Here is a 25851-nt window from a genome sequence, read left to right as displayed (position 1 = left end):
GTCCAAAGTTCTAAAGACTAAAGTATTATTGTGCTAAACTATGAATCCAGGTACATTTGTTGAAGGAATGCATTAAACATTTACATCATGGTTAGTTTTAATTGTGTGCACAAAGATTAATAATATACGTTTAGAGAGGCACCAGGCAGTCGTTTTGTTCATAGCAGACACTTATATGGATCAAATAGGAAAAAAAAAATGAAACCACCAACATTATTGTAAACCTTTTTTATTTTAACTTAGGATCCACAAAATTCTCCCCATCTCAAAATAAAATTAAAAAAAAAAAAAAATTCATGGATTCCCCAAAAACTATTTTCTGTAAACGTGGAATCCCGTCAGCAGAAGATAAATCCATATTTTCATAATTTCTATTTCTTTGTCCAAGTTTAAAAAAATAATAAAATACAAATAAAGACACATGTTAACATATTGCTTGTCCATGCTGCTTTTCTAGTCAAAGCTAAATCAAATGTAAAATGTTTCTGGAATTTGGCGCATCTGGAGAGTTTTGCAAATTTCAAAACCGTATATTTCAGGGCCGATGATAGAAATAGCAGATATATTGTACAGTTGCAAGTTCTGATTATCTTAAAAACACAAATTGCATTGCTGTAGTGTATAAATAGACCATAAACAGTACATACAAAGGGACATTATGAAATTACACAGGCAAATCATAATTGTAAAAGGCAATAATACTTCCAAGTTTATTTTTCAAAGTCTGTTTTCTAAGAAATACAAGTTCAGCCTCAATGTTCTGTGCTAAAGAAATACGTTTCCCCAGCAGATTGTTCCGTCAAACACATTATTCAACACTAGCTACCAACATGAGTTTGAACTCAAGCCAACTATATGTTGCTTTTGAAGTGAACATCAACCTGCATAACTGTTATTGTTGCAGCAGCAATAATTAAAAAGGACAAACTCTTTCATTTTTTTTTTACATTAAAATGGCTTTACACTGTGGCATTTTTTCCTTTGTACACAACTGGAAATCAAGAACAATGATTTAAAATGTGCATACTGTTGCATGGAGTTGAAAAACAAAATATTTTTTTTATTGCACAACCAACCCATATGTACACTTGACATAATACACAAGAAAAAAAAAAAAAAAAAAAAAAAAAACATTCACCATAATACTGATTTCAAAGCATGTACCCGTTTGAAATGGACAATGCATTTAGTGTACATGTCGCCTAGGATTTTATCAACGTATTTGGAGAATGCAGCTCACCAACTAGCTAGGAACCAGCAGCCTCACTGATGTCACTGGTTCCTAGGGAGTTACTAAGCCGCTTAGTGTAGGCAACAGGTACACCAATACAGAATACACAAAGAATGAGCTACATGAATATACTGAAACCCTATGGATAAAGTTATCCAGCTCAATTAAAAATGTAACAATAAGGTGGAGGTGAAAATTTCCAACTCACATTTAGGCATCACAATATCAGGAGCATGAAGCAATTTCCCCTCCAAAACATCAATAAAATCGTATTAACATTGTATCAAAACACATGAGCAACCTGACTGCAACTCCATATCTCAACCGTACATTTGATATAAAGATGCAAAAACATCTAATTTACGTTTGATTTAAAACAAACCATTCACCTGCAAACAGTGGAGGCAGACATTTTAAGGACTTTAAAAAAAAATAAAATCAGAATGTAGCCAATTGACTACAAGGACATCGCTCATTAGTTCCAAGTGAATAAATAGAATTAATATTGGTCCATCTGAAAACAGTTACACTTTACATCTAAAGGCAACCGGTGTTGCTGCAACTTTATCCATTACAAATGTGCAGCATGTCAATTCACAGCAAAAGCCCAGATGTGTAAACAGTCTCATGATGTGGAAGGGAAGGTGGACAGGACAGGCTTACACATAAAATGTAGTTACTTTTTTCGCAAAAACTATCCATAAAAAACAAAGCACATAACTATTAACAGTGCATGTTTCAAAGGCCAAACAAAAGGCATGGGGGACCTTGTAACTTTCAAAACTTTTGCATATTTAAATGCTTATTTTATTAAGCATTTTAGCGAGTACATTTTAGTTATACTAAAGATCAAAAAGTACCGTACCGTTTTGAAATTCATTCTTCAGCTTGTACAGAAACTAGATGCAAATCACTGGGCAGAAAGGCTCGGCTTGCATATGACATAAGGAAAGGGAAAACCAAATTGAAATAGGTCACTGGATAGCAAACCAAAATATGAAGATAGGCGACTTTTTCCCCAAAACCCAATGTTTGATAATTACTATAGGGATAAACACAGGCATGAAAATGTAAGCACACAAGTGTTTTACCCCCCATGCAAAATGGAATTATTGATCTTGAGATGGGGTGGGGTGCATATCTGAGACTGTTCTACAGGTAGTTCTGTAGAAAAGGAGATGCTGTATTAGAGAAAGGAGTAAGAATCTGGTAGATATGAGCAACTCGGAAAATGAAAGCAAATGTCCGAATGGTTACTATGGGCACCAGCTTTTCTACAGCTATCTGTAGAAGAGTTCATAAATACCCAATAGATTTTAAAAATCTAGCTACTGTCTATTACTAGGTAAGGTAGATGAGAATCTGTTAAAGATAAAAAGGTGAAGAAAATTTAATCTAACACACAGCAACACAAAATCAGCTTTATAATACCTTGCTAGTTTTATCTTTTGCTTTGCAAAGTTTAACTGAGAAGTATTGCCAAGCAGCTGTAGCCACTCATACAATAAAAGGGGGAATAGACTAGAGGAATTACACAGGGGGCTCAAGCAAGTTGAGAGGATCATATTGAAAAAAATTGCATTTTGAACATACAATAGCCAATTTCTCCACACACACAATTTCCTCTTAGTCCCTTCTCCCTATTTTTATACCACTCTGTGAGAATCTGCATAAATTGAATCATCCCAGTAATTGCCAAACATGCTTTTAATGTTATCTGACTGCAAAAAAACTCTTCAACTTTAAAAACAAAAAAACAATTTCAATAAAGTATGAACCTCCTGAAAAAACCTGGGTACTACTTCTCATTAAGACTTATTGTCAGGTAAAAGGGGGGTATGGGATATAAAACAATCCTGTTCATAAATGTTTTTAAGAGTGCGACAACAAGGATCAATCAAAATTTAAGCCAAAGCTCACAATCTACATCAATAAAGGTGAAACATTTTATTAACACATCATTAAAATTATTGTAATTTTATGATGGGCACCTTTATTGTTACAAAAAATTGTTACAATGTCAACTCGATTTTGTTTTTGCTTATAGAGCTGGAAATAGTCTACCACCAGGTCCCACTTATCAGTATTTATAGAGAAGCAGTATGCATTCTGCAGTGGATATACTTGTATATTCTCATTTCTATGTGATTGAGCCAATGTGGTTTGTTTGTCTAATACAGAGACAACATAATGAATACTATGCTGTTTACTGGTACACAGGCTGCATTCATTTTATAACATTCTAGACATTTCTATAAAATAATTTGAACACAATGGTTTATTATTTTGAACAATATTGCAAAATACATATGTTCCTGAATGCTGCATGAACAGTAAAAATATGAGGTATATCAAAGGAAAAAATAAAGAGAACACTGTACATACATAATTTGTCAAAAATCTTGATAGTAATTTAAGTTTGAAAATTTAAAGCTATTGTCGAGAATATTAAATATATAATGGAATACAGGCTACAGGCGTGACCTACGCTGAAGACATGAAGTCATTAGGTGAAATGAGAAAGATAACAAGTTTCACTGTTTAAAGGGCCATCTTCATTTATCATGCGCCTTCAGCTCAAAACTCCATTCCTGAGTCCAATAATTTGTATCTTACTTATTTTTTATAGTTACACAACGGGCATTTAATATGTCCCTCCAGAATTTCGCAATCAAAACAATAAATGACTGCTGGGCAGTTATCTCCGAAATGATGTTTTGGCTACCCTGTTCCCCATCCCTCCCCCCAACTAACTAAATTCAATTTAAAAATAGGTACAAGCTGAACTATCACAACACTTTCATAATAAAAAAAAAAATGAAAGGAAAAAAATTGCATTGACAGGGCATAGATTACATAATTCTTATTACGATTGTGTAGAAACATTCTAATGGCAGTGTTATCAAATAAAAAATACACCATGTTTTAAAAGACCTCAAATGCCTGGCCAAACTTACAGCCTCACCTGAAACTTTGACTACTTGATGTCTTAACTCTTGTACTACCTGTTTCATTTACATCAGATAGCAAATTTGTATACCCTGAGAATTCTGGATTTGAAGTCCTCAACCTGTGATCCACACCCCCATCAGTGCTAGTGTTATATGATATTGGCACCCTGCTGCCAGATTTAAATTGGGAACCAAATGCTTGTGCAAAGTTCTCTATCTGGCAAGTAACTTGCGGTCTAAGGTCTTTCCGATGTTCTAAAGGACTAGCCAAATCCTGAGGTTGAAGGTGAAAACCTGAAGTTGACTCCAGGCTCTTTTGTTGATCTTTCTGCCCGTTCAATTCCTGAGATGAAATCTGGTAGCTGGAGGACGTATCCAAGGTTTTCTGTGACTCTATTTGTTCAGCCAACTCTTGTGAAGGAGTCAACTGCTGATGGGTCGCCTCCAGCGATAATGAAAAGCCTGTTTGGGGGCTCACCACCATGCCAAAATGTGACTTTGGGAAAGTGGACGGTAATACTGAAGTTACCGACTGACTGAACCCACACTCAAGAGGAGATGTAGTGTAAATTTGTTTGTCGGGAAAAAAAGAATGGTTTGCGATAGATGAAGACAGGCTTACAAACTGTAAACTTGGCCCCAGTGGGAATGATGTTGTATGGCTTGTTCGCTCCAAAGCCTGCTGAAGGTATTTTGAATACTCCTGAAACATATTTGCCTTATCATTTGGTGTCGATTGAGAATCTGAACAGACACTTTCCTCCTGAACTAAATCACTGCCATCTGCTGTTTGGAGCTCTACATGGTGCTCAGCAATGTTGAAAGATACATCAGGATGCCCAACTGATTTATGACTGTAGTGATCCAAGATACTCTGAAGAATCTCATCAGGAATGACAGACTTGTCATGACAGTTCTTTATTTCAACATTCAGTGCCTGGGAATCTATAAGTGTTAGTGGGCTGTCCCCATCTATAACACTGGAAACCGCAGACTGAATGACAGACTGTTGTGTCACCATATGGCCTACATTCACAGCATAGGCATTGTTGCTGCCAGCAGCCTGTAAATATCTTCTTTTCTTCAGGAACTGCATTGCATCATCATAATTGCTACTGGTAGATCCTTTGTTACCTGAACTCTGAAGGAGATTCATGTTGTCTACATTGGTATTTCCTACCATATCAAGAGGGCCATTATTTTTGTTTGAAAGTTTATGAATAATCATGTTGGTAGACGCAGGCTCCAAAGAAAGGTCATTCTTTTCTGCTTGTTTCCGGCTTACCTTCTTGAACACTAATTTTGGCATCTTGGTGTCCAAGTCATCCATACCAGTGCAGGATGGACCACTACTGGAAGACACGTTTGGAACATCCACTGCGTAAGTCTGAATGTCAAGACCAGCTGCCAAATGTGCCTCATGCAGTTTGTTGCCTTGTTTATGCTCTTTATGAGAGGAACCATTTCTAGACTTGCTTTTCTTGCGCCCAGAAAAATTGGAATTTCCCTGAGATAAATCAAAGTTACCAGATAAATTATCCATATTAGGATTCGATGACCCAGGCTCCAAGGCTCCTTTATTCATGTTTTCCCCACATGTCCTTTTGTGCTTCAGCAACCTATCTGTTCTTGAGAAGTACTGTCAAAATACAAAACACATGGCCAAATTAGCAGCAACAAATAAAAGGCAAATGTGCACCTGCACTCACAGTGTATACAACTGCAGAAGTTAAGTTAACTTGGAGGAGAAATCCACCTAAGTAGTATTCTCTCTTCCAGCCATTAACATTTGAAAATGGACACTCCGTTTGAAACTGGTCAGGGAAACCAACTGAAAATTTAACAAACAATATTGGGATAAATGTACTCTATTTTAAATGAATTATTCTTAATTAACAGATAAATTACATTTCTCAGTTGTTGCGGACAGTGATCCACCATATATGCTAACTTTTTGTATACCAGTGGAAGCTTTGATGAAATACAGGACACTGGCTTCTCCAAGCAAGTTTTCCATGTATTATTTTGAATACAACTTACTTTAGCGAGTGGAATGGTCAACTGCACTCCCTAGGTAGATATGTGGTGAAAAGCTGCCAAAAGGAGGCAGATTAATAGGTGACCCCTGTCCCTATTTGAGTGTATACAGATGGGAAGAAACCCTTTGGTGCTAGGGCAGAATGTAAACAAGTAGCTGAAGGAATGGTAATGAAGCGGACAATGCCCGTCTGGAACTAAATCTGGTTTATTCACAATACTATGTGCTCGCCTAAAAGGAGTGGCACAATAAAACATCGTTCTGGCCAGAACGAAATAAACATAAATGCAAGGCTGTAGATGAAGGTACATATAAAGCACACCTTAGGCTCACATAATATATAGTCATACAGTGAAAGGTGTAGTCGTAGAATGAACTCTCGGCATATAGTCTGTATATTGCAGGGAACTCCACAATAAGCCAAATTGGCTGGAGATTCAAGTAGACTCGTGTAAGGTCACATGTGCAAAGCATGCAATGGTGTTCTAAATCAGGCAGTAGTAGCTCAGTTCAAATCCAATACGATAATAAGTTCCAAAATAAGAACAGTTCCCAGTAAAAACAGTAGGGGACTTACTAATTTCTGACAATGTAGATCCGGAGCTTCTGAAAAAGTCCCATCCTTACCGCCCCATCAAATTGGAGGGCAGCGTATCCAGGCCGTGGGAGCTGTAATTGACGCGTCTCCGGCAGTGTGCACATGCGCAGACCGTCCAATGTTGTCCCAGCTGTTCGCCTGTACAGCCTGCTGACGTGATAGGCTTGTGACTACCGAATGATGAGGAGGTAAGGACCTCCGATAAGTCCCCTACTGTTTTTACTCTTATTTTGGAACTTATTATCGTATTGGATTTGAACGGAGCTACTACTGCCTGATTTAGAACACCATTGCAGGCTTTGCACATGTGACCTTACACGAGTCTACTTGAATCTCCAATCAATTTGGCTTATTGTGGAGTTCCCTGCAATATAGACTATATGCCAAGAGTTCATTCTACGACTACACCTTTCACTGTATGAGTATATATTATGTGAGCATAAGGTGTGCTTTATATGTACCTCATCTACACCTCTACATTTATGTTTATTTCGTTCTGGCCAGAAATATATGTTTTATTGCGCCACTCCTTTTAGGAGAACACATAGTATTGTGAATAAACCAGATTTTGTTCCAGACAGACATTGCCAGCTCCATTATCATTCCTTCAGCCATTTGTTTACATTCTACCCTAGTGCCGAAGAGTTTCTCCCCACAAGGTAACTTGGGTCTCATCTTACAGATTTCTTGATATAAGCAGAAATTTGAATGGCGGTACTGCCATATTGTCTTTTCTGTTACAATATTTTTATAATACATTTGATTTTTTCCTTTGCTCCTAGATACAACAGTTTTGTGTAGATAAAAGTGTATCCAATGCACAGACCTGTAATAATTTGTTGTCATATTAAAAAGGCAAATAAACAATTTTGCTGAGGGAAGAGTTTTTGCAAGGTGGAGTTTTTATTTACATCAGCCTGTACTTCAAATGCAGTGCTGCTAGTGCTTGCAAGACTTAATTTACCAGCAGACGGATCTCACATTTATGCTTCCCTTAAGTACAGAAAGGCAACTACTTAAGTCTCTTAAGACACAGCAAGATGTAATTTTATTAATTAAATTTGTACCTGCTGACATGTGTCACACTTGTATGGCTTTTCTCCGCTGTGTGTCCTCTTGTGTCGCTCCATGTGGTACTTCTGGATGAACTTCATGTTGCACTGATCACAGTTAAAGGGTTTTTCTCCTATAACATGAACAAAACCTTTAAGCAAACTTAAATTCACTGGCACCAAAAGTCCACTAGGATTTCCGGTTTCGTTAATACTATTTACAGATACACCTTTAACTCTCAGGCTATTCCCCCAACCGACACCTACTGTCACTACAGGATCATATTAACGCTAGTAAAGCATTAACTGTAAAATAGATATTTATTAACATTTACTTAGTGTAGTGGCACTATACTCTGTAGTGCTTTACAATTGGGAACAAACAATTAATAGGGCTCAGCTTGCAAGATTAGAGTCCATAAGAGTGAAATAGTCTTTCAAATAAAAAGAAATTAAGGCGATACCTTTAATGAATAACTACACTGGAAAGTCTTGATAAGTGTAAGCTTTTTACCTCGGAGGCCCCTTTGCCAGATTACAAAAACAAATAGTTTTGGTTAACCTTATGTTAAACCTGCAGTAATATTTCATTCACTAAAAACTCTAAATTCAGTTTTGAGTGAAGCTTAAGTTAAAACATAAAATGCTAAAGAGATTAGTATGTGCTTTCTGCCTGATCTGGTGTGTCTATCAACATCTGCCGTGGTAAGTAGAAGCCATCATTGACCTTTCTGACAGCAGTGTGTTGACAATGGAGAACATGCTCCCTATATTAGAAAACTAAGCATGTAGAGGAGAACATCTCCAGTACACAGATGTCCAGGGACACTGCTCATTCCTGCCTTGACTAGCCTTTACCATACAGGTAGTGTAGATAAGTAAAACATGCACCTATTTTACCAGGTCAGAATTCAGGGGACCTTCCAAACCACCAAAACCCAAGCAAACAATATTTTACAGGCGAGAGAGGAAAAAAAAATAATCTCAGGACAAAACATTATAAAAAGCAATTTTGTACATACCGCTATGTATTTTTTCATGCCGCTGGAGCAAATACTTCTGAATGAAACTCATATTGCATTGACTACATTGAAATGGTCTTTCACCTACAAAAAAAAAACAAAAAAAAAAAACAGTCTTTGAAATGGATATAGAAGTTAACAAAATTCAGACAAGTGTCCTTGATTACTTATGCATGAAAGAAAGATCACAGGCCAAGTAGTAAGAGGACTGCCACTTAGTACGCCCATACAGAAAAGATCATCCACTGTAAGTACAACTCTTTATTTTAGCTTATTGAATTCAACATAGAACTATCATTCTTGGCTTTTGATGGAGCACAAGCTTTAGAAATTGATAAGACAAGATCCAAAACAATCCCATATGCAATACATTAAAAACTTTAGCAACAACCCTGTAATACTTTTTTTCAAAACAGAACAAATCATTAAGATAAATGTTTGTTTACTCGATTTGGAACAGACCTTTGGAAAAGTCAATGGTTTCCAAAAGAGCATTAAACAGCAACTAGGGATAACTTTGTAGCATCTCTCACTGTTTAATCCATTACACTCGCTTAGGTTAAGGCTATATACTCTGACAAAATGGAATCCCACAGGACTGATTATTTTGTAATCCTTGGCCCAGTTTAAGGGTATACACTAGAGCATCAGTGTATTTATCATGCATATTGTTTTTTTCTTATTAGGTAATGTGGCTGGATCACTTATAAATAACTTATTGTATAAATAGACAAACTATTAGCGCAGTGCACTAATTTATATCATTGCAAATGTACTGATTTTGATACCGTGTTATCTTTGTATTAGAAATGTACTGATTCCTGATGCAATAGCATGTGTGTAAAGGAAATGTGTTTTTGCAACTGCATGAAGAAAGGACCCCATGTTACTCATGTTAATTAGACCTTTACATCTTTAGTAGTCATCAGGTCTTTTCAGCCTGAAAGCACAGGAAGGAGGTAGTTACCTGTATCCTGCGTTGTTAAAAAGATAGACAAACTACATGAATAATGCTAACAGCAAGTTTTAGGAAATCACAGATTTATGTGAATTTTGTAAGTTAAATTGCGCTAACTCCACGTCTAGAGAAATATCAAATCCTGAAGGTAAATCATCTGATGTGATATCAGACATTTCGGGGTTTAGTCAGATAAGGGAGTTGGGCTACCCCCCGACAACATATGTGGCAGAATCTGTATAAAAGGGAGCTTTGTTTGACCATGTAATGCATCATTTTCCATCTGACTTTTGGATGATAACCACTACCACAAACTGATGTGTAAAAGTCCTTGTATGGGCTCTTGAGCAATAAACCACCACTGCTTGAAGATTGTGTCTGCAACCATTATCTGCTGTATACTGTGACCAACAGAAAAGAGCTTACACTGTATTCCGTTCCCTGGCTGTTCTGTGTTGAACCCAGCATCTGTGTCAACGCTCTGCGCGCTACCCACCAAGGCTGATCCATAGTGAACTGTCAGGAACTACCAGCCCACAGCAAAGAGGCATTACAGCAGCTATACCAGCTACCCCAGAAGTACATGACCCTGGACACGGCATAGGAGTCCAGTGGTGGCAGCTGAATTCTCCTACAACTATTGCGCAGTTGGAATGTCTGGTGGCAAGGAGACACAAGTAGAAGTGGTCAGTTACAGTTGGTTACAGACGGTGAGAAGGAAACCAAAATAAACTGTGCTCCTCCGTCCCCCCAGCAGACCGAGTGGCGAAGTAAGCACATCCGGTCACAGGTACATTCTGCCCTTGTCATTACCTGCAATATTATATGTATTAGAAATATAAAGACTGTTACAATATGGTGTAAAAATAGTAAGACAGCAGAAGCCATATGGCATAACAGGATGGAAAGTTGTGTTAGCTTAATTACCATTTATCTCAAATGTTCATTTTTATGAGGTGTGACATAGATCTGAGCTGCTAGTAATGAGAACAACGTTCAAGTGACGTAATATAGCTAGCCGACAGCCCAAAACAGTTATCTAGCTAACAGGTAATCTAGGAGGCAATTCAGTTAGAACTTCCAGATTATGTGCTATGTGTCTCCACAGCACTATGCTGCTGAAATAGCATTGGAAAATGTATTACTATGTATCAATATAAATTTTAGTGTATAGAAATTTATCACAGGCTCAGATCGTGTAACCCTTTAAGTGTATCCAGTCAAACAGCTAATTCAGTCAAGCCATTTTATTGCATAATGAAGGTAACCGTGTCAGTATGTCTAACAGTTAAATAAGTGTCCACAGATAGACCCCTGCTGAAAGGGAGAGGATTGAGACACCTGGGTCTAACTCTCTGTGTATACACAACCAGGAATATAAGGAAGCATTATGTCAATGGATTCATTCTATCTTGGAGGATCCTGGTGTATGCAACACCAGCACAGAGGACTCTGGGCCAGTCATTTTGGTGCCACCGGAGAAAACCCTACCAGGACAGGGTTTGAGAGTCAGTATAGCAGGCTGGGCCAAACTGTCTAGCTTAACCTTAGTGGTAATACTGCGGGCGGATAACAGTCTGAAGGATACAGATATTGTTACATTGGAGTGCTGACTGCAAGAGGCTGCAGGAGGGTATATGTTACCATTTTCCCTGTACCTTGTGAACATCTTATGGTATTGTGCGGTCGCAAAAATACCTTATTTTGGATATGTTCTGGTCTGCCAAATTGAACCTCGAGTGTAACCACATCCCAGCGAAGGGTTGTTTCCTCACATACGCTAATAACTCTAGCAACTAATTAGTGCCAATACATCTAGCTACTGTTGAACAGCACAGTAAAAGTAACACACTATTGGGCATATTCTGCTACAAAGAACTGCAGGATGACCATGTATTAGGGTAGCACGGTGGCTAAATGGTTATCACTTCTGCCTCACAGCGCTGGGGTCATGAGTTCACACAGATAAGGCCATGGTCGGGAATTGGAGTTTGTATGCTCTCCTTGTGTTTGCACGGGTTTCCTCCGGGTGCTCCCGTTTCCTCCCACACTCCAAAAACATACTGGTAGGCTAACTTGCTGCTATCAAAATTGACCCTAGTCTCTGTCTCTTTCCGTCTGTTAGGAAATTTAGACTGCAAGCTCCAATGGGACAGGAACTGATGTGAGTGAGCTCTGTACAGCGCTGCGGAATCAGTGGCGCTATATAAACACATGGTGATGATGTATTCCAATAATATAATTATTAAAAAAATGTAGTCATAGGGGAAGATTCAATTAGACGCAAGGTGTCTCCGGAATGTCTGCGAGAAACCTTGTGCAAGAAATTTGACAACTCTGTGCTCATATTTTCTCACACCCCATAGAGTTGCGAGGGAAAGGCAGCGGATATTACTACCATAATTGCCATCAATGTGAGCAACACCATGTCCGCGCGCCACTTCAAATGGCAATTGGTTCTCCCCCTTAGGAGAGGATTCAATTAGGATTTTTATAGAAATCTCGACTGATTTTTCCTCGCACCAAAAAATGGGCAGATTTAACAGTAACTGTAAAAATTTGCAGTCGCGATGTTCTGAGGAAGATTGCAGCTAACTGAATTCCCACTTCGAGTAGATATAAAAAACACGCCCTTACTGAAATTGTAGATGGCTGTGACCCTTCAACCAACATAAAGTGAAAAAACAGACAAACTATAGTGAACACCCCCCAAAAAACACCCTGATTGTATAATTGTGCACACCCCTAAGCTAATACTTTGGTGAAGCACCTTTTGCTTTTATTAGCAGTCTTTTAATCTCCATCAACGTAATACCTGGAATTTGCAATTCTATCCCACTCTTCCCTACAAAAAAGTTCAAGGTCCATATGTGCAGGGATGCCCAGATCTCTGTAGGACATTCCACAGGTTATCAATGTGATTGAGATCTGGGCTCTGACTGGGCCATTCCAAGACTTTGATCTTCCCTGTCTGAAGTCATTCTATGACTATCTTAGATGTGTGCTTTGGATTAACATGTAGGAAGGTGAAATTACTCATCTTCAGGTTTCTGACATAGGAAAGCATGTTTTATTTCAAAATACCTTCATATTTGGAGCTATTTATTATGCCCTTTATTCTGACTAGAGTCCCTGTTCCAGCTGAAGAGAACCAGCCCCAAATCATGATATATTTATAAATTGTTACAACCAACTACACAAGTGATGAAATGAGGAGACATGGCTTTCACCAAATGACTGGATCTGTGACCAATCTGGCCAAATGTGGCAAGTCAAATAGGGACGTTCCTGCATTTCATTGCTTCTGCTAATATACACGTCAATAAGATCTTTAGTCAAAAAGATCTGCAGTCAGTTCAAATATATTCAGCCTTTGATCTTTTATTTTTTAAATGAAACTTGTGGAGTAAGTGTGTACAGGTCCAATATCTCTATCATGAGTCTAGAATTTTCCTTCTCTGGTACTCCCGGTAAATCCACAAAGCAGGTAATTCTAGCAATGAATACCTGTTGGCACCTTTTATAATCCAGAAAAGTTGTTTCCAGCAGCTTCAGATGGGAAAGGTTCAACCTGCACGTTTCCTACTTGAATTACATGAATATTGTTTCAAAAAAAAAAAAAAAGACACACCTGTATGTATGAGCACATGCCTGCGTAGATGATAGGAACTCCTAAAAGCAGCACTGCAATGCTCACATATATGAGGTTTCTGATTTGGAGACAGATTAGCAGCTTCACCTTCACCACCTAATGACTGGAAAGAAAAACAGTTAGTCAGCCCAGCTCTCAGAATACAGCAATCCTTCAATCATGAAGGGTGAAAAACAATTAAAGCATTAAGACACTTGCACAGTCATTTATATCTACTGAACAGCCCTACCTGGACACTTAGCAGAACAGATACTGGTAGCCAGGGCAACCTGGAGGCATGCACCTGCAGCAATGTACCCATGTGGACATGCAGATTATACATGTAGCCAGCAACCGCGAAGCCACCAACAGCGATTTTTAAAGCATGAAAAAAATAGGTAAAAAAATGTAACATAAATCAACGAGGCAGGCTATACAAAGCTTGGTAATTACTTGTCACCATATTATGCTCACTTCCTTTTTACTCAAGCATGGTTCAATCACAAATTAAGTATTTCTTTTTCCGAACTTCTGGCACTCCTGAGGAGTTTGTCCAAATTACCAGTAACTAAATCTTGTGTGTCAGAGCACAACAGTACTACTAATAGTGAAACTTTCACTGCGTGGAGCATTAAGAAACCACAATCACAACTTATCAGTCCTTCCATTTACACCCCTTCTGCAGCCATTTTAAAGTGATGAAAAGAAAACTGGCAAAGAGATCTGGGAGTGCAGTTTCAATCATTAAACCACAAAACACAAACAAGTTACATTTATGTTCAACTAGAACTATGCCAATAGCTTCATCACTGCCTTACCAAAGAAAAACTAATCTTAAAAATTGTACGGCACTCAACTTCCATTACAGAACTTATTTTTTGTGGGCCCCGATTTAAGAGCTACAGATAAAATGCATGTACGTTTTTCAAAGTGGTGAGCTTTGGAATATATATATATATATATATATATATATATATATATATATATATATATATATATATATATATATATACACACACACACACACACATATACACACACACATACATACAATATTCATTAGTCAACACAGCACCATTTACTGTCATAACATGTTCCGTTAAGATATGGGAACTTGCAGACATATTTGTCAATAAAAACAGCTCATTCAGAAAAGGCAAGTGGTCCTTTAAATTGCATAAACTTAACAAGTATAAGCTTGAGCTAGAACTAAAAGGTGTAAGGGTGCAGTAGGCCATGGCAAGACATTCTCTTTCACTGGAAAACATTTTGAAAGAAATATGTTTGCTATGGATTACTGCACAGGTGCAATGTCACTAAATATGATCAGGACTATGTACACACTAGCGTTTGCAAAGAGTTTATGTCAGGTTAAAATAGAAGACTCATATAAACCACACTGAGTTTAGGGAGGTGCGAGATGAAAATTCAGCCAGTGATTACCGTATTAACAGTAATAGTTTTAGAGCGCTCGTTTTTCCGGCGGCCGGAGGAACAATTAAATACAAGTTTATCTTCTGGGGTAATTCCTCTATGAGCATTTACTCTGCATCTGTGCAGGTCTGAGAGCATAAAAAAGAAGGGAGCAAAAGTATTATCAAAGCATAACTATAACAAGCCTTTATTCATGTATTGCTTTTAATTGTCTGAAGTGCTAACCAGTAAGGATGGTGGCCTAGTGGTTAGAATTTCTGCCTCACAGCACTGGGGTCATGATTTTGATTCCAGACCATGGCCTTAGCTATGTGGAGTTTGTATGTTCTCCCCATGTTTGTGTGGGTTTCATTCAGGTGCTCCGGTTCGCACACTCCAAAAACATACTGCTAGGTTAATTGGCTTCTATTAAATTGACCCTAGGCTAATTCTCTGTGTATGTTAGGGAATTTAGCCTGTAATCTCCAATGGGGCAGGGACTGATGTGAGTGAGTTCTCTGTACAGCGCTGCGGAATTAGTGGCGCTATATAAATAGCGGATATATAGCATAATATCCACATTACTGGAGGTTTCAGTATTCAGAGAAACTTCGCAAAGTTACTTGGGGGCAACTGAAACAGTTTACATAAATTAGTAAACTTACATCGCTGAAGCACCAATAACTGGGAAAGATGCTCTAATTCAGTCAGGTAAGTTGGATGTGCATTCAGCAATACTAGAGTTTTGTGGTCTATTAATATTATAGGAATGATAGAATATAATTTGCCTTGATTACAAAAGTGACTGTTGGATGCAACCTGTGTTTGAATGAGCTTTAACACTTTGTAGCCAATTCATTAATAAAAATGACTGCACACATGTAATTTTATGGAGCGGTTTAAATTGCTGTCAATCCCTAAGTGACTAAGTTATCAGTATTGATGACAATTAATAACACTACTTGGGATAATTACATTTTCTGAAAAGTCTTCATTTGTTTTTACATTTAACACCTGTTCTGACATCAGACAGATACTGACTAGATGTTGATCAAGACTGGTGGTCCTTTTGGCTTGTACATGCTATAATTTGCAGCCTATTAGCTTTAAAACAGCATAATTGGCCTTCAAAATTGCACGTATGGACATCTTTACAATAGGGAATTACAATTTACAGTTGAATAGAAGGTAGACAAAACCTTAACTAGACTAATTACAAACAGTATTGATTACATGTATGCAAAAGCTTATCAAAAAGCAGAGTACAATAGCTAGAGAAATAAGCCATTTCATAATTGGACACTAGTTGTGAATTTAAGGGGCAAAAAAGGAAAAAATATCAAAATGCTTCAGGAGTAAACTAAGAAGCCCATGTGAGCACAATAAGGCTCTTACTTTAGAAGAGTCAGTCCGCCTGCGTTTGGATTTTGATTCCTGAGCTTCTGAGCTTGGACGCCTGGTCTTCTTCATGGATGGACTCTGTTTTGGAACGCAGCCATTTTTTTCGGTTCTTATTAACAGCTGTGAGAAGATATGTGTAGGATTAGGCTTAAAATATTGAAGGAGCGGTTAGCACTCTTTATCTAAAGGTATAGTGAATAACTTGGTTATTTGGTTATATGAAGGAAGACTACAATTAACCTAATTTAACAAAGTGCTACAATGATTTTAGAAACACTATTTAAAACAAAACACATTGCCTGGTTCAAAATGTGCTCATTTTTGCTTGTTACATTGGGCCTTGTGAAGTAATAAAAGTAAAAAAAAAAAATTGCTGCCAATTTGCCTGCAAGGAAAGCACATAGTATAACTAATAGTTTCTCAACATTTGGTACACATATTCCAAGGGTACCTAAAACTCAAACAATGCATACACCAGTCTGTCAAATTAATTTTAAAATTGTAGTGTAACATTCTTAAAGATAAGAAACTATATAAACAAAATAAAGATTTTTAGCTAACACACACTTTCGGAATACTTTGAATAGATTACAAAATTGTAGGGGTTACATTGTAAACTTTTAACCACATTTAAGGACTCTTAGTAATAAGAATAAAGAAAAAAAATTAAGACAAAAAATGTAGGTTAGGGGCTATGTGATAAGAAAATGCTGAGAAATCCTAATAGAATAAGCTTTCAAGCTGACAGTTCAACTCTGAAGCCAAGTTGGGCTATCAGCATATAGCTGCTAACTTACTTTATAAACTACAGCTCTTCTGCTGAAAAATCAAGGAAGTCAGATCAATAAAGAAGCACAGAGCAAGTGTGGACAACATAATGCAGAATGTAAGAGCGAGGAGGATACATTAAGGAGTTAGGGAAGACCAACATCCCCATATCAACAGACACGAGTCCCAAAAAGTTAGACTCCAACAGTATTTGGTTTGGCATAAAGTGTTAATTGCCTTCAACTTGTCTCTGAAACATTCCTACTTTCCCTTTTGCACAAGACACTGTTTAAAAAAAAAAAAAAAAAAAAAAAAAAAAAAAAAAGGAAAGAAAAAAAGATACCAAGTGCAAATGTTGAACCCGTTGATGTGTTTTCAAATATTACTCTCCCCATACTGGATAATTTATACTAGAATCGATGACTAGTTTAGAGAGGCACCAAATCCAGGATTAAGTTGATCAAATCCTAAAAGTGTTTTTTTGTCCACAACTGAAACCAAATTTCCCTGGGAAATATATTATTTCCCTGAGCTACAATTAAGGACAGTTGCATTTAAACATAGTTTAATTTTAACATGCAAATTAGGTACGGTGCTCGGCACAATATTTAGTTGAATCACTCAGCAGACACCTAAAATAATATAAAGCTGCACTGTCACCTAGTAAATATTTCCCCTAACATGCCCTTTTCCCATATCTAGAGCACCATCCCCCCCCCCCGCCCCACCGCCAACTGTGCCAATTCATAATACAGAACTAGCAAATCAATAAAGCTCATCTCCAGATTGCAGCCTGTGATTGGTCCTCAAGCTCACCCATTTCAATTTGGGGCTGTGATTTAAATGGAGAGCTAGGGGCCCGGGACACATTAGGAAAATTTTTTATTAGATAGTGCGACTTTGCACAATAAAGCTCACTTTTAATCGAACAGGAATTATATACACTACAATTTCGTTCTTTTTACTGTTACACATCACTTGCAAGGCCCCCTTATTTGTGTACCATTGTGGCATAACTCAGCAATAAAGGACAACGTATTTGTATAATGTTGTTCTAAAATATGCCATCTGATAAAAAACAAAAAAACAAACACCCACATATAACCACCATGGATCACAAAGGTAATTTATATACAGATTCATCAGTTTTCCCATATATCTTATGAACCAAACCGGAGATTATCTCTTCTGACTAAAGCTAGGTACACACTACAGAAATTGCCACCAACTTTTTATGCCGAGCGATTTTACATGCGATCGATGTTCCGATCGCTCGGTCCATGGACTGCATACACACTAGCCTTGTTTAGGACGATAAAGGGAGGAGCGGACGTCCCTTTAGCGACTTTTTACAGCCATCTTGTCGTGAGTAATAATTTTTAATTTCATACACACTGAAGCATCATTTGCGGGGGATGTAACGATATACAAAAGACATTAGCCTAAAGGGGCAGAGCTTTCACTATAGTTAACACCCAAAGCTTCATAAAAAGAGAAGGCAACACTGTCTCTTCATTCATATAAAATAGAAGTTTAGTAACATACATAAAATTTAGAAAAACATTTAACTGCTAAAGTGCAATGCAATGAATATTCCCTAATAATAAAATCCCTTCGTATGTAATGGAATGCTCCATTCTCAGCATGCATCATCTCTGATTGGTCCACAGTAGAAACGAACGCCCATGTCTGAGTGTATAAAATGACAGAGGAACCTGTTTGGCGCCGAGGAGCGTGAGAAGAAGGCGAGTGAGAAAGTGTCAGTGGGGGTTGCGGGTGAGGAGAAGGAGGAGACGGAGACAGAGTCAGAGATGGTGCTGGAAGGGCCAAAAAATGTCGAAAAAGTTAAGGTGGGGGATGGAGATGCTCAAGAAGAGCAAATCCAATGAGCCCAAGAGAGGTGGAGATGATGGTCAAAGTACTGGACCAGTACGACAACGACATTAAAAAAGGTCAGTAGCACATGTAGTGTACCTGCTTGAAGGACTTTATTTCATTCTAGTGTCACAAAGCAATGTAAACGCCTAATTTGTAACCTAATTTTTTTTTAGGTCAGAACGAAGAATTAACGGTGAGAAGGCCTGTTTAGATACCACTGATACCACTAATGTTACACCTGTTATCAAACAAGAAAAAAAATGAAGAAAAATGTATAAAAAGTTCGACATGAAGGTATTTCAGTGAACATGTGTAGACAGCTAAATGCTTTGGGCACATACCTGTACCGTTATAACAACAAAAATGGCACCTGTTTTTCAGAATGTATGGAGGTTAAGCCCACTATTATTGCGTGCGCCACAGGGACCAAAACATAAACTGATCTCGAGCAGTGTGCAAGGTGAGAAAATGAGTGTATTTATGTTGTTGAATATAAATTACAGATATAGAAATTAAATGGTAAACATTTTTTATTTCCTTGTTTCGTAGATAAATAAATCAAAGTGAAACCCAAGCAACATCAAGACCTGTTCTGCCACAAACCAGTAGCACCTTTAAAAATACTCTGCAGTACTCTGCGCTCTGATTGGTTCTCTGAGCACACATGGGCGCGCTCATGTCTCACGCGGATCTTTCAGACACCTGTGTGTGTAAAAATGTTTGTACTTTTTTTTACTGCAATAAAAATGTTGCATGAACACTGTGTGGTTTATTCTGGGTATTTCACAAATATTAGTTAATAAAGGTTAATATAACTTTAATAGTTTATAAAGGTTAAAGTTTATAAAGGGTAAATATGAATACATTGCCAACATAGACGCAAAGGGTAATAACACACGTGCTTTATACAACTGTAATGGTCTGCAGCCAGACAGGTGCAATATACAGCTATACAAAACATGTACTGGGACAGACATCAAAAATTTACATACACACGCCCCCCAGGACGAGGAAGTATCGGAGGATTGTCGTGGATCGGACAGAAGTTTATACACGCTACACAACGGAAACGAGATTGGAACGAAAATATTAAACGGTACGACCAACCAAATGAGGCAACAATCGTCCATTTGGGCAAACTTTCGACCATCGTGTCACTACACACACTGACCCGACTTTTGAACGAGCGGTCGTATGTTGGCTGATTGAGCCGATTATTGGACGAAAACCATGTAGTGTGTATCTAGCTTAAGCAAGCCTTGTTCATATATAAACAAACCATCCACAACATTAAAGCCACTGACAACTCAAATGAATAATATTGATCATCTCGTTCTAATGGCACCTGTCAAGGTGTGAGATATTAGGCAGCAGAACAGTCAGTTCTTGCAGGTGATGTGTTGGAAGCAGAAAATGAGCATGTGTGAGGATCTGAGCAACTTTGACAAGGGCCAAATTGTGATGGCTAGATGACTGAGTAAGAGCATCCCCAAAGCGACAGGGCTTGTGGGGTGTTGCCGATATGAGGTGGTTAGTACAAAGAAGGACAACCGGTGAAACTGCGAGAGGGTCACAGGCACCCAAAGATCATCCATGCATGTGGGGAGGGAAGGCTAGCCCGTCTGGTCCAATCCCACAAAAATAGCTAGTGTAGCACAAATTGCTGAAAAAGAAAATGCTGGCCATGATAGAAAGGTGTCAGAACACACAGCACATCACAGCTCGCCACAGACACAAACCGGTCAGAGTGCCCATGCCAACAACTGTACACCGCTGAAAGCAGCTAGAATGAGCACACAAGTGCCAGAACTGGACCATGGAGCAACGGAAGGTAGCCTGGTCTAATGAATTATGTTCTCTTTTACATCATGTGGACGGCCAGGAGGCGCCGTTTACCCGGGGAAGAGATGGCACCAGGATGCACTATGGTAAGAAGGCAGGCCGGAGGAGGCAATGTGATGCTCTGGGCATTGTTCTGGAAAACATCGGGTCCTGCCATTCATGTGGATGTTACTTGACACGTGCCACCTACCGAAACATTGTTACCGACCAAGTACACCCCTTTATGGCAACGGTGTACCTTATGGCAGTGTCCACTTTCCACAGAATAACGCGCCTTGCCACACTGCAAAAATTGTTCAGGAATGGTTTGAGGAACAAGACAAAGAGTTCAAGGTGTTGACGTGGCTTCCAAATTCCCCAGATCTCAATCTGATCAAGCGTCTGTGGGAAAAGTCAGAGCCACCTCACAACTCATAGGACTTAAAGGATCTGATGAGAACGTCTTGGTGCCAGATACAATAGGACACGTTCAGAGGTCTCGTAGAGTCCATGTCTCCACGGGTCAGAGATGTTTTGGTGGCATGAGGGGGACCTACACAATATTAAGCAGGGACTGTTGTGGCTGATCAGTGAATAAAGCACACATATTAAATGGAACACGAATATATGCAAGATATATTCATATATTTGGATAATATGTATGGAGGTCTGATGTAACAGAACTGATTTTCAATTATGTAATACATAACTGTTAGTAAAGGTAAAAAAGTTTAAAGTTCGAACTAGTGCAATATAAGAAATATTAAAGGAATATTGAACCCCATTCCTTTAAATTAAAAATTACACTGACACCAGAGCTTCTATCAAGGGACAAAACTGGTGTTATATTGAGGGTGGCGTTTTAAAGAGAACACACTTAAAAGAGGACAAAACACAAGATTTTCTTTTCCATTTTAACAATTGTTTTCAAAGCTGTGTGTACAGGGCCTTGGGCTAAGTTACAACTTCAGAATCTGCAAGGAGCACAGTGGGAGACTGCCAACTGGTTTGAATCCGATAGAGAAAAAAAAAAAGATTTATTGATTGAACAGTGCTTTAGAAATGTACAATAGACTGGTTTTAGGTGGTCATTCAAATCTTTGTTTCCATTACTTAAGCCCCAAAAGGGGATGTCTAAATGACGACAACACTTCTATTAGCAAAGCAAAGTTCAAAAGCTGACGATAACCTATGTCAGGGGTACCCAGCTAGCCAATTTTTGACACACCAATGTTAAAGCATTATATATGTTTTAAACGGTGTGCACATTACAATCCAAAGACATTCTCACTATATATCACTAATTTCCACACACTTAAGCCATTTTAAAAAGTGCCATAAAAATTGTTAATTTAAAGTGATTTTGGAAACTAATTTGCGTTTGTATCGAGCCTTAGAGACATGCAAGATTATTTTGTTGCCAATGTGTCCAAATATAACTTACTATTTTTTTAATAAAATGTTCCACTTATGGACAAAAAGTTATCTGTATATTATAGCCTTATTTTGTGCCATACTGACATTAAAAGAAGTGTGACTGCTTCCTTGGATTAAGTGGTATGTATATACAGTCAAAAAGAACAGTGGATAATTCCCATACAAGATGGTAAAATGTACTGATTACAGAAATAAGCCTATTCATATTCTATTCAAGAAACTATCCATCTTTAAACCAAACATTTTATTATAACTGTCAATAATCAAATTGTACCCCGCATTTAAAACCAGAAAGGAACAGCTCATGAAATGCCCAGTGAGGTCTCAGGCTCCTAGTGATTTCATAGGCTGCAGTCTCATGGTTCAGCTTACAAAATGGCTGTCTCAAAGAGGTTACTAGTTGTAATAAATCAATTCAATAGGAATCTCATGAATATAGATTTAGTCTATAAAATGGCTGCATTCAATGTGTTTAGGTGCCATGAACACTTTAAAAACAATGTTAAGAAAATAATGTGATGCAGACCGTTAATTCCAAAAACATATCCAAATATATAGATATATTTCCATACCATAAGACACTGTACGTATCTTTTGTAGCCAACTGTAAGGTATTGTCCACTCACCGGCCATTTAGATTCAGAAGGTCTTTCTGTAATGAGCTTATAAATTGAACTGATGAGCACAGGAAAGATGCTTTCACCACAATCACAGCCTTTTCAAATACAGTACCTACAATTCTTACGATTTCCTACATATGTGTTTGTGAATGATAACTGCAGCAACTGTATTTTAGGTTCAGTGGTCTTTTAAACAAAGTATTTTAATTTAAAATATCACATGGACTACTACCTCATGCATTAGAAACAGTTTTGTTTCCAATGATCTACCAAGAGATTTTTTTTTTTGAAAGCCCGGGAACAGCGCTTTTGTGCCCTAATGAACGGAAAAAAGTGTGAAACTTAAAAAACGTGCATCAGGGTGCGGTTCATGGCCCTCCTCCTTAAAAGGATTGGCCCTAGTCCCCGACCCCCGGATCCTAATGGACCCTTAGGGGGCAAGGATCTTCAGACCCTCTTCGCCGCAAGGCTAGGGGGGTCCCTTTCAGCCCTGGGATCCACCGAGGCTTCACCTAGGGCTCGACAACTGTCTCGTCCCCGGAAGGATGAGCTAACAATGGGGTTCAGGGGGGCAGGAACCAAAAGGCCACACAGCCCCCCGCCCCTAGATCTTAGGGGACACAGAGCCCAAAAGTGCCTACCCACACCCCTAAAAATCTGAAGCAATTAACATAAAAATGATCTACCAAGAGATATTGCACATACTTGAACAGTGTGGTGTTTCAGGTTGAAGAGAGTGGCAAGGCTAGATGTATACAGAACTTGCTTTGCATTCCCTTGCTCACAACCAATCATATACTGAAATCATTGATGCAAATCTTAACACTATTTCAATATATGAGTGCCTTTTGGCTAAGTGTGTAAAAGTAGTCATTAGGGATTTTATGCAGGTTGTTTAGTCTAAGGAATAAACTAATTTAAATCCACATATAGATACTCCATAGCGTGGCTTAGGTGTTATTTACAAGTAGGTGCCAATTGCTATCTTTTCCATTACAGAGAATGAGGCTTTAGAAATTAGAATTCAGCATACACAAATCTGCTGTCTTGAAAATATTTTCTTGACAAGGTAATTAAGTCTATACAAAATACATAGCTGATCTATAGAATGACCTGTAAAATAAAAGCAAGTTGAAGTCTGGTAAGAAATGTTCTAGCATTTTGTGTAGGGAGGTGGGTTGCAAATATATTGAGTGTAGAATAATTAGGAGCCTTTTCATTTACACAACAGCATGGGGTCAATGATTAATGTTTCAACAATTGTCTGGGTGGTTGAGACAAAAAATGGGTTAAAAAAAAAAAAAAAGAACAAAAACCTCTACAAATAAAAATGGTGGACAACTATTTTTCTACAAACAGTAAATAATCTAGAGTGTGCGTGTTAGAAGATTCCTTGTATACATTTGTTTAGCTGAAAAATCGAGTCCTCTTTTGCACATGTCCCATGTTTACAAGACAGGGCAACAAAGACCAGCATTTAAACCAAAGTCACCTGTCCAAAGGAGAATCTTTGTTTTCTGGTGTATTTTCTGTGCTATTTTATAGAGCCTACAAGAACACAATGAATGGTCACTAAACTCCCTCCATTTTGTGTTTACAAACACACAGGGGTCAGCAAGTATTTACTTACCTCCCACCCACCGCCATGTTGTGCCTAGAAAGGATGCAAGACTACCATAGCTCACCTCTCTATTGAGGCCCAGGTCTGGGATGAGACCCGGGCTTCCCACCGTAACCTCCAAGATCTCGGCCTGTCTCTCCCCGTAGTAGTGGTACTGCTCGTGTTCGCCGATCTTTTCCTGCTTGATGCCGGTCAGGCTCTGCAGAAAGTCATTGGGGTGAGGGGGGGAGCCCGGCTCTTTCTTTAGGATCATGTCTCCCGGGCCCGGTAACATAGGAGGCGGCGGCGGAGGCAGCAGCTCTGAACCCAGGCGGGCGAAGGTGGTAACCGGCGGGAGGTGGCTGAACATGAGCATACCAGGGGGGAACGTTGGCTCCATGGTTCGCCCCGGGACCTCCGTGAAGGTAAAACCGAATAGATGAGAGGGGGGCTGCGGAGGTAACGGACCGGGCCGTTACCTTATATCTGGGAACGCAGCCGACTAGGTCTTCACACGCTCGCACATCCTCACAGTATCGCCTCTCCCCCTTCCACCGACCCCGCTACCGATCGCCGGGGGCCCTCGGTGGGAAACAAAACCGTCATTGACCGCCGGCCTACTAAAGAAACACGACGCCCGAAAGGTCCACAATAGAAGCTGTTGAGGATTCAGACTGCGCAGGCGCATAGACCAGAAAGCATTTCACTGCGCATGCGCTTCCTTCTACGGCGGCTGCAACGCATGTCCCGTGCTTCTTTGTGCCATGTTACGTTTGCGCGCCTAGGCATCTCTGCGAAGGGCTAATGCGCATGCCGTGTGATTTAGACCTGGTCACTACGCATGCGGCTTGTGTTCTGCTTTTGAGGGTTTGATGTATGTTAAGACTTTATGTATGAAAACCATATAATAGGAATACTATGATGTCACCTTAAGCAACTTATCCTTTTCTAGATATGGAAAAGGTCTGGAAAGGAAAGCAATTGTCTGGTTGCGTTCAACGCCTATGTATTCATTTTCATAAATGACCCCCCCCCCATGTGCTTGCATGCAGAAATAGATCTGTACGGATGCCCTCCATTTATCGAATGCACTGATTGTATTTTAAATGTCCTCCGACTAGCGCCCTGTACTGGACCTAGTGTGGGTGTAGTTCTACAATAGTGTCAGTCTTTCTGTCGAAAACACTTCTTACCATTCCTAATTGATGTGCAGTGGACCTGCACACTCCACCTCATTAATGCAGTGCAGGAAAATTAAAAATGTGCAAAAAAAAATTAGGTTTACTTCTCAGCACAATTATGCTAATTAGTTTTCAGAAAAGTTTATACAATGTCTCCATTCTGTCTCTGGACAAGTGATCAAAAGTTTTTTATTGTGAATTTCCAAAATAACAAAATAGCATATATTTTACTGTTACTGAAATACATTCTG

General features: G+C 38.7%; 1 protein-coding gene across 2 annotated transcripts; it reads right to left on the bottom strand.

Moving 5' to 3' along the window:
• Nucleotides 1-213: 213 nt before the first annotated feature.
• ZNF281 (zinc finger protein 281) lies at nt 214-25124 on the bottom strand. 2 transcript variants are annotated; one of them, XM_075177186.1, is made up of 6 exons: nt 24505-25123; nt 16290-16415; nt 13482-13605; nt 8893-8976; nt 7886-8004; nt 214-5821 (listed from the first exon to the last, which is right to left on the bottom strand). In XM_075177186.1, exons 1-6 carry the CDS (start codon nt 24817-24819, stop codon nt 4193-4195), a joined length of 2397 nt encoding a protein of 798 aa, XP_075033287.1. In that variant the 5' UTR covers nt 24820-25123; the 3' UTR covers nt 214-4192. The 2 variants fall into 2 exon arrangements, with proteins under 2 accessions (XP_075033287.1, XP_075033288.1); XM_075177187.1 differs by lacking the exon at nt 16290-16415 and having other exon boundaries at nt 24505-25124.
• Between the last annotated feature and the right edge of the window lie 727 nt (nt 25125-25851).

The sequence above is a fragment of the Mixophyes fleayi genome, chromosome 6, assembly GCF_038048845.1.
Source record: "Mixophyes fleayi isolate aMixFle1 chromosome 6, aMixFle1.hap1, whole genome shotgun sequence".
In the NCBI taxonomy this organism is placed as follows: Eukaryota; Metazoa; Chordata; class Amphibia; order Anura; family Limnodynastidae; genus Mixophyes; species Mixophyes fleayi.
Note: the sequence above shows the minus strand (reverse complement) of the source record. Positions and strands in the feature narration are given on the sequence as shown.

Excerpts from the sequence above, each read along its gene's own strand:
- ZNF281 (XM_075177186.1), bottom strand. The coding sequence starts at position 24,819 with ATGGAGCCAACGTTCCCCCCTGGTATGCTCATGTTCAGCCACCTCCCG. Across the intron at positions 13,606-16,289 it reads GGCGGACTGACTCTTCTAAA|TCATTAGGTGGTGAAGGTGA; the intron begins GTAAGAGCCTTA and ends TTTTCTTTCCAG. Across the intron at positions 8,005-8,892 it reads GCATGAAAAAATACATAGCG|GAGAAAAACCCTTTAACTGT; the intron begins GTATGTACAAAA and ends TTCATGTTATAG.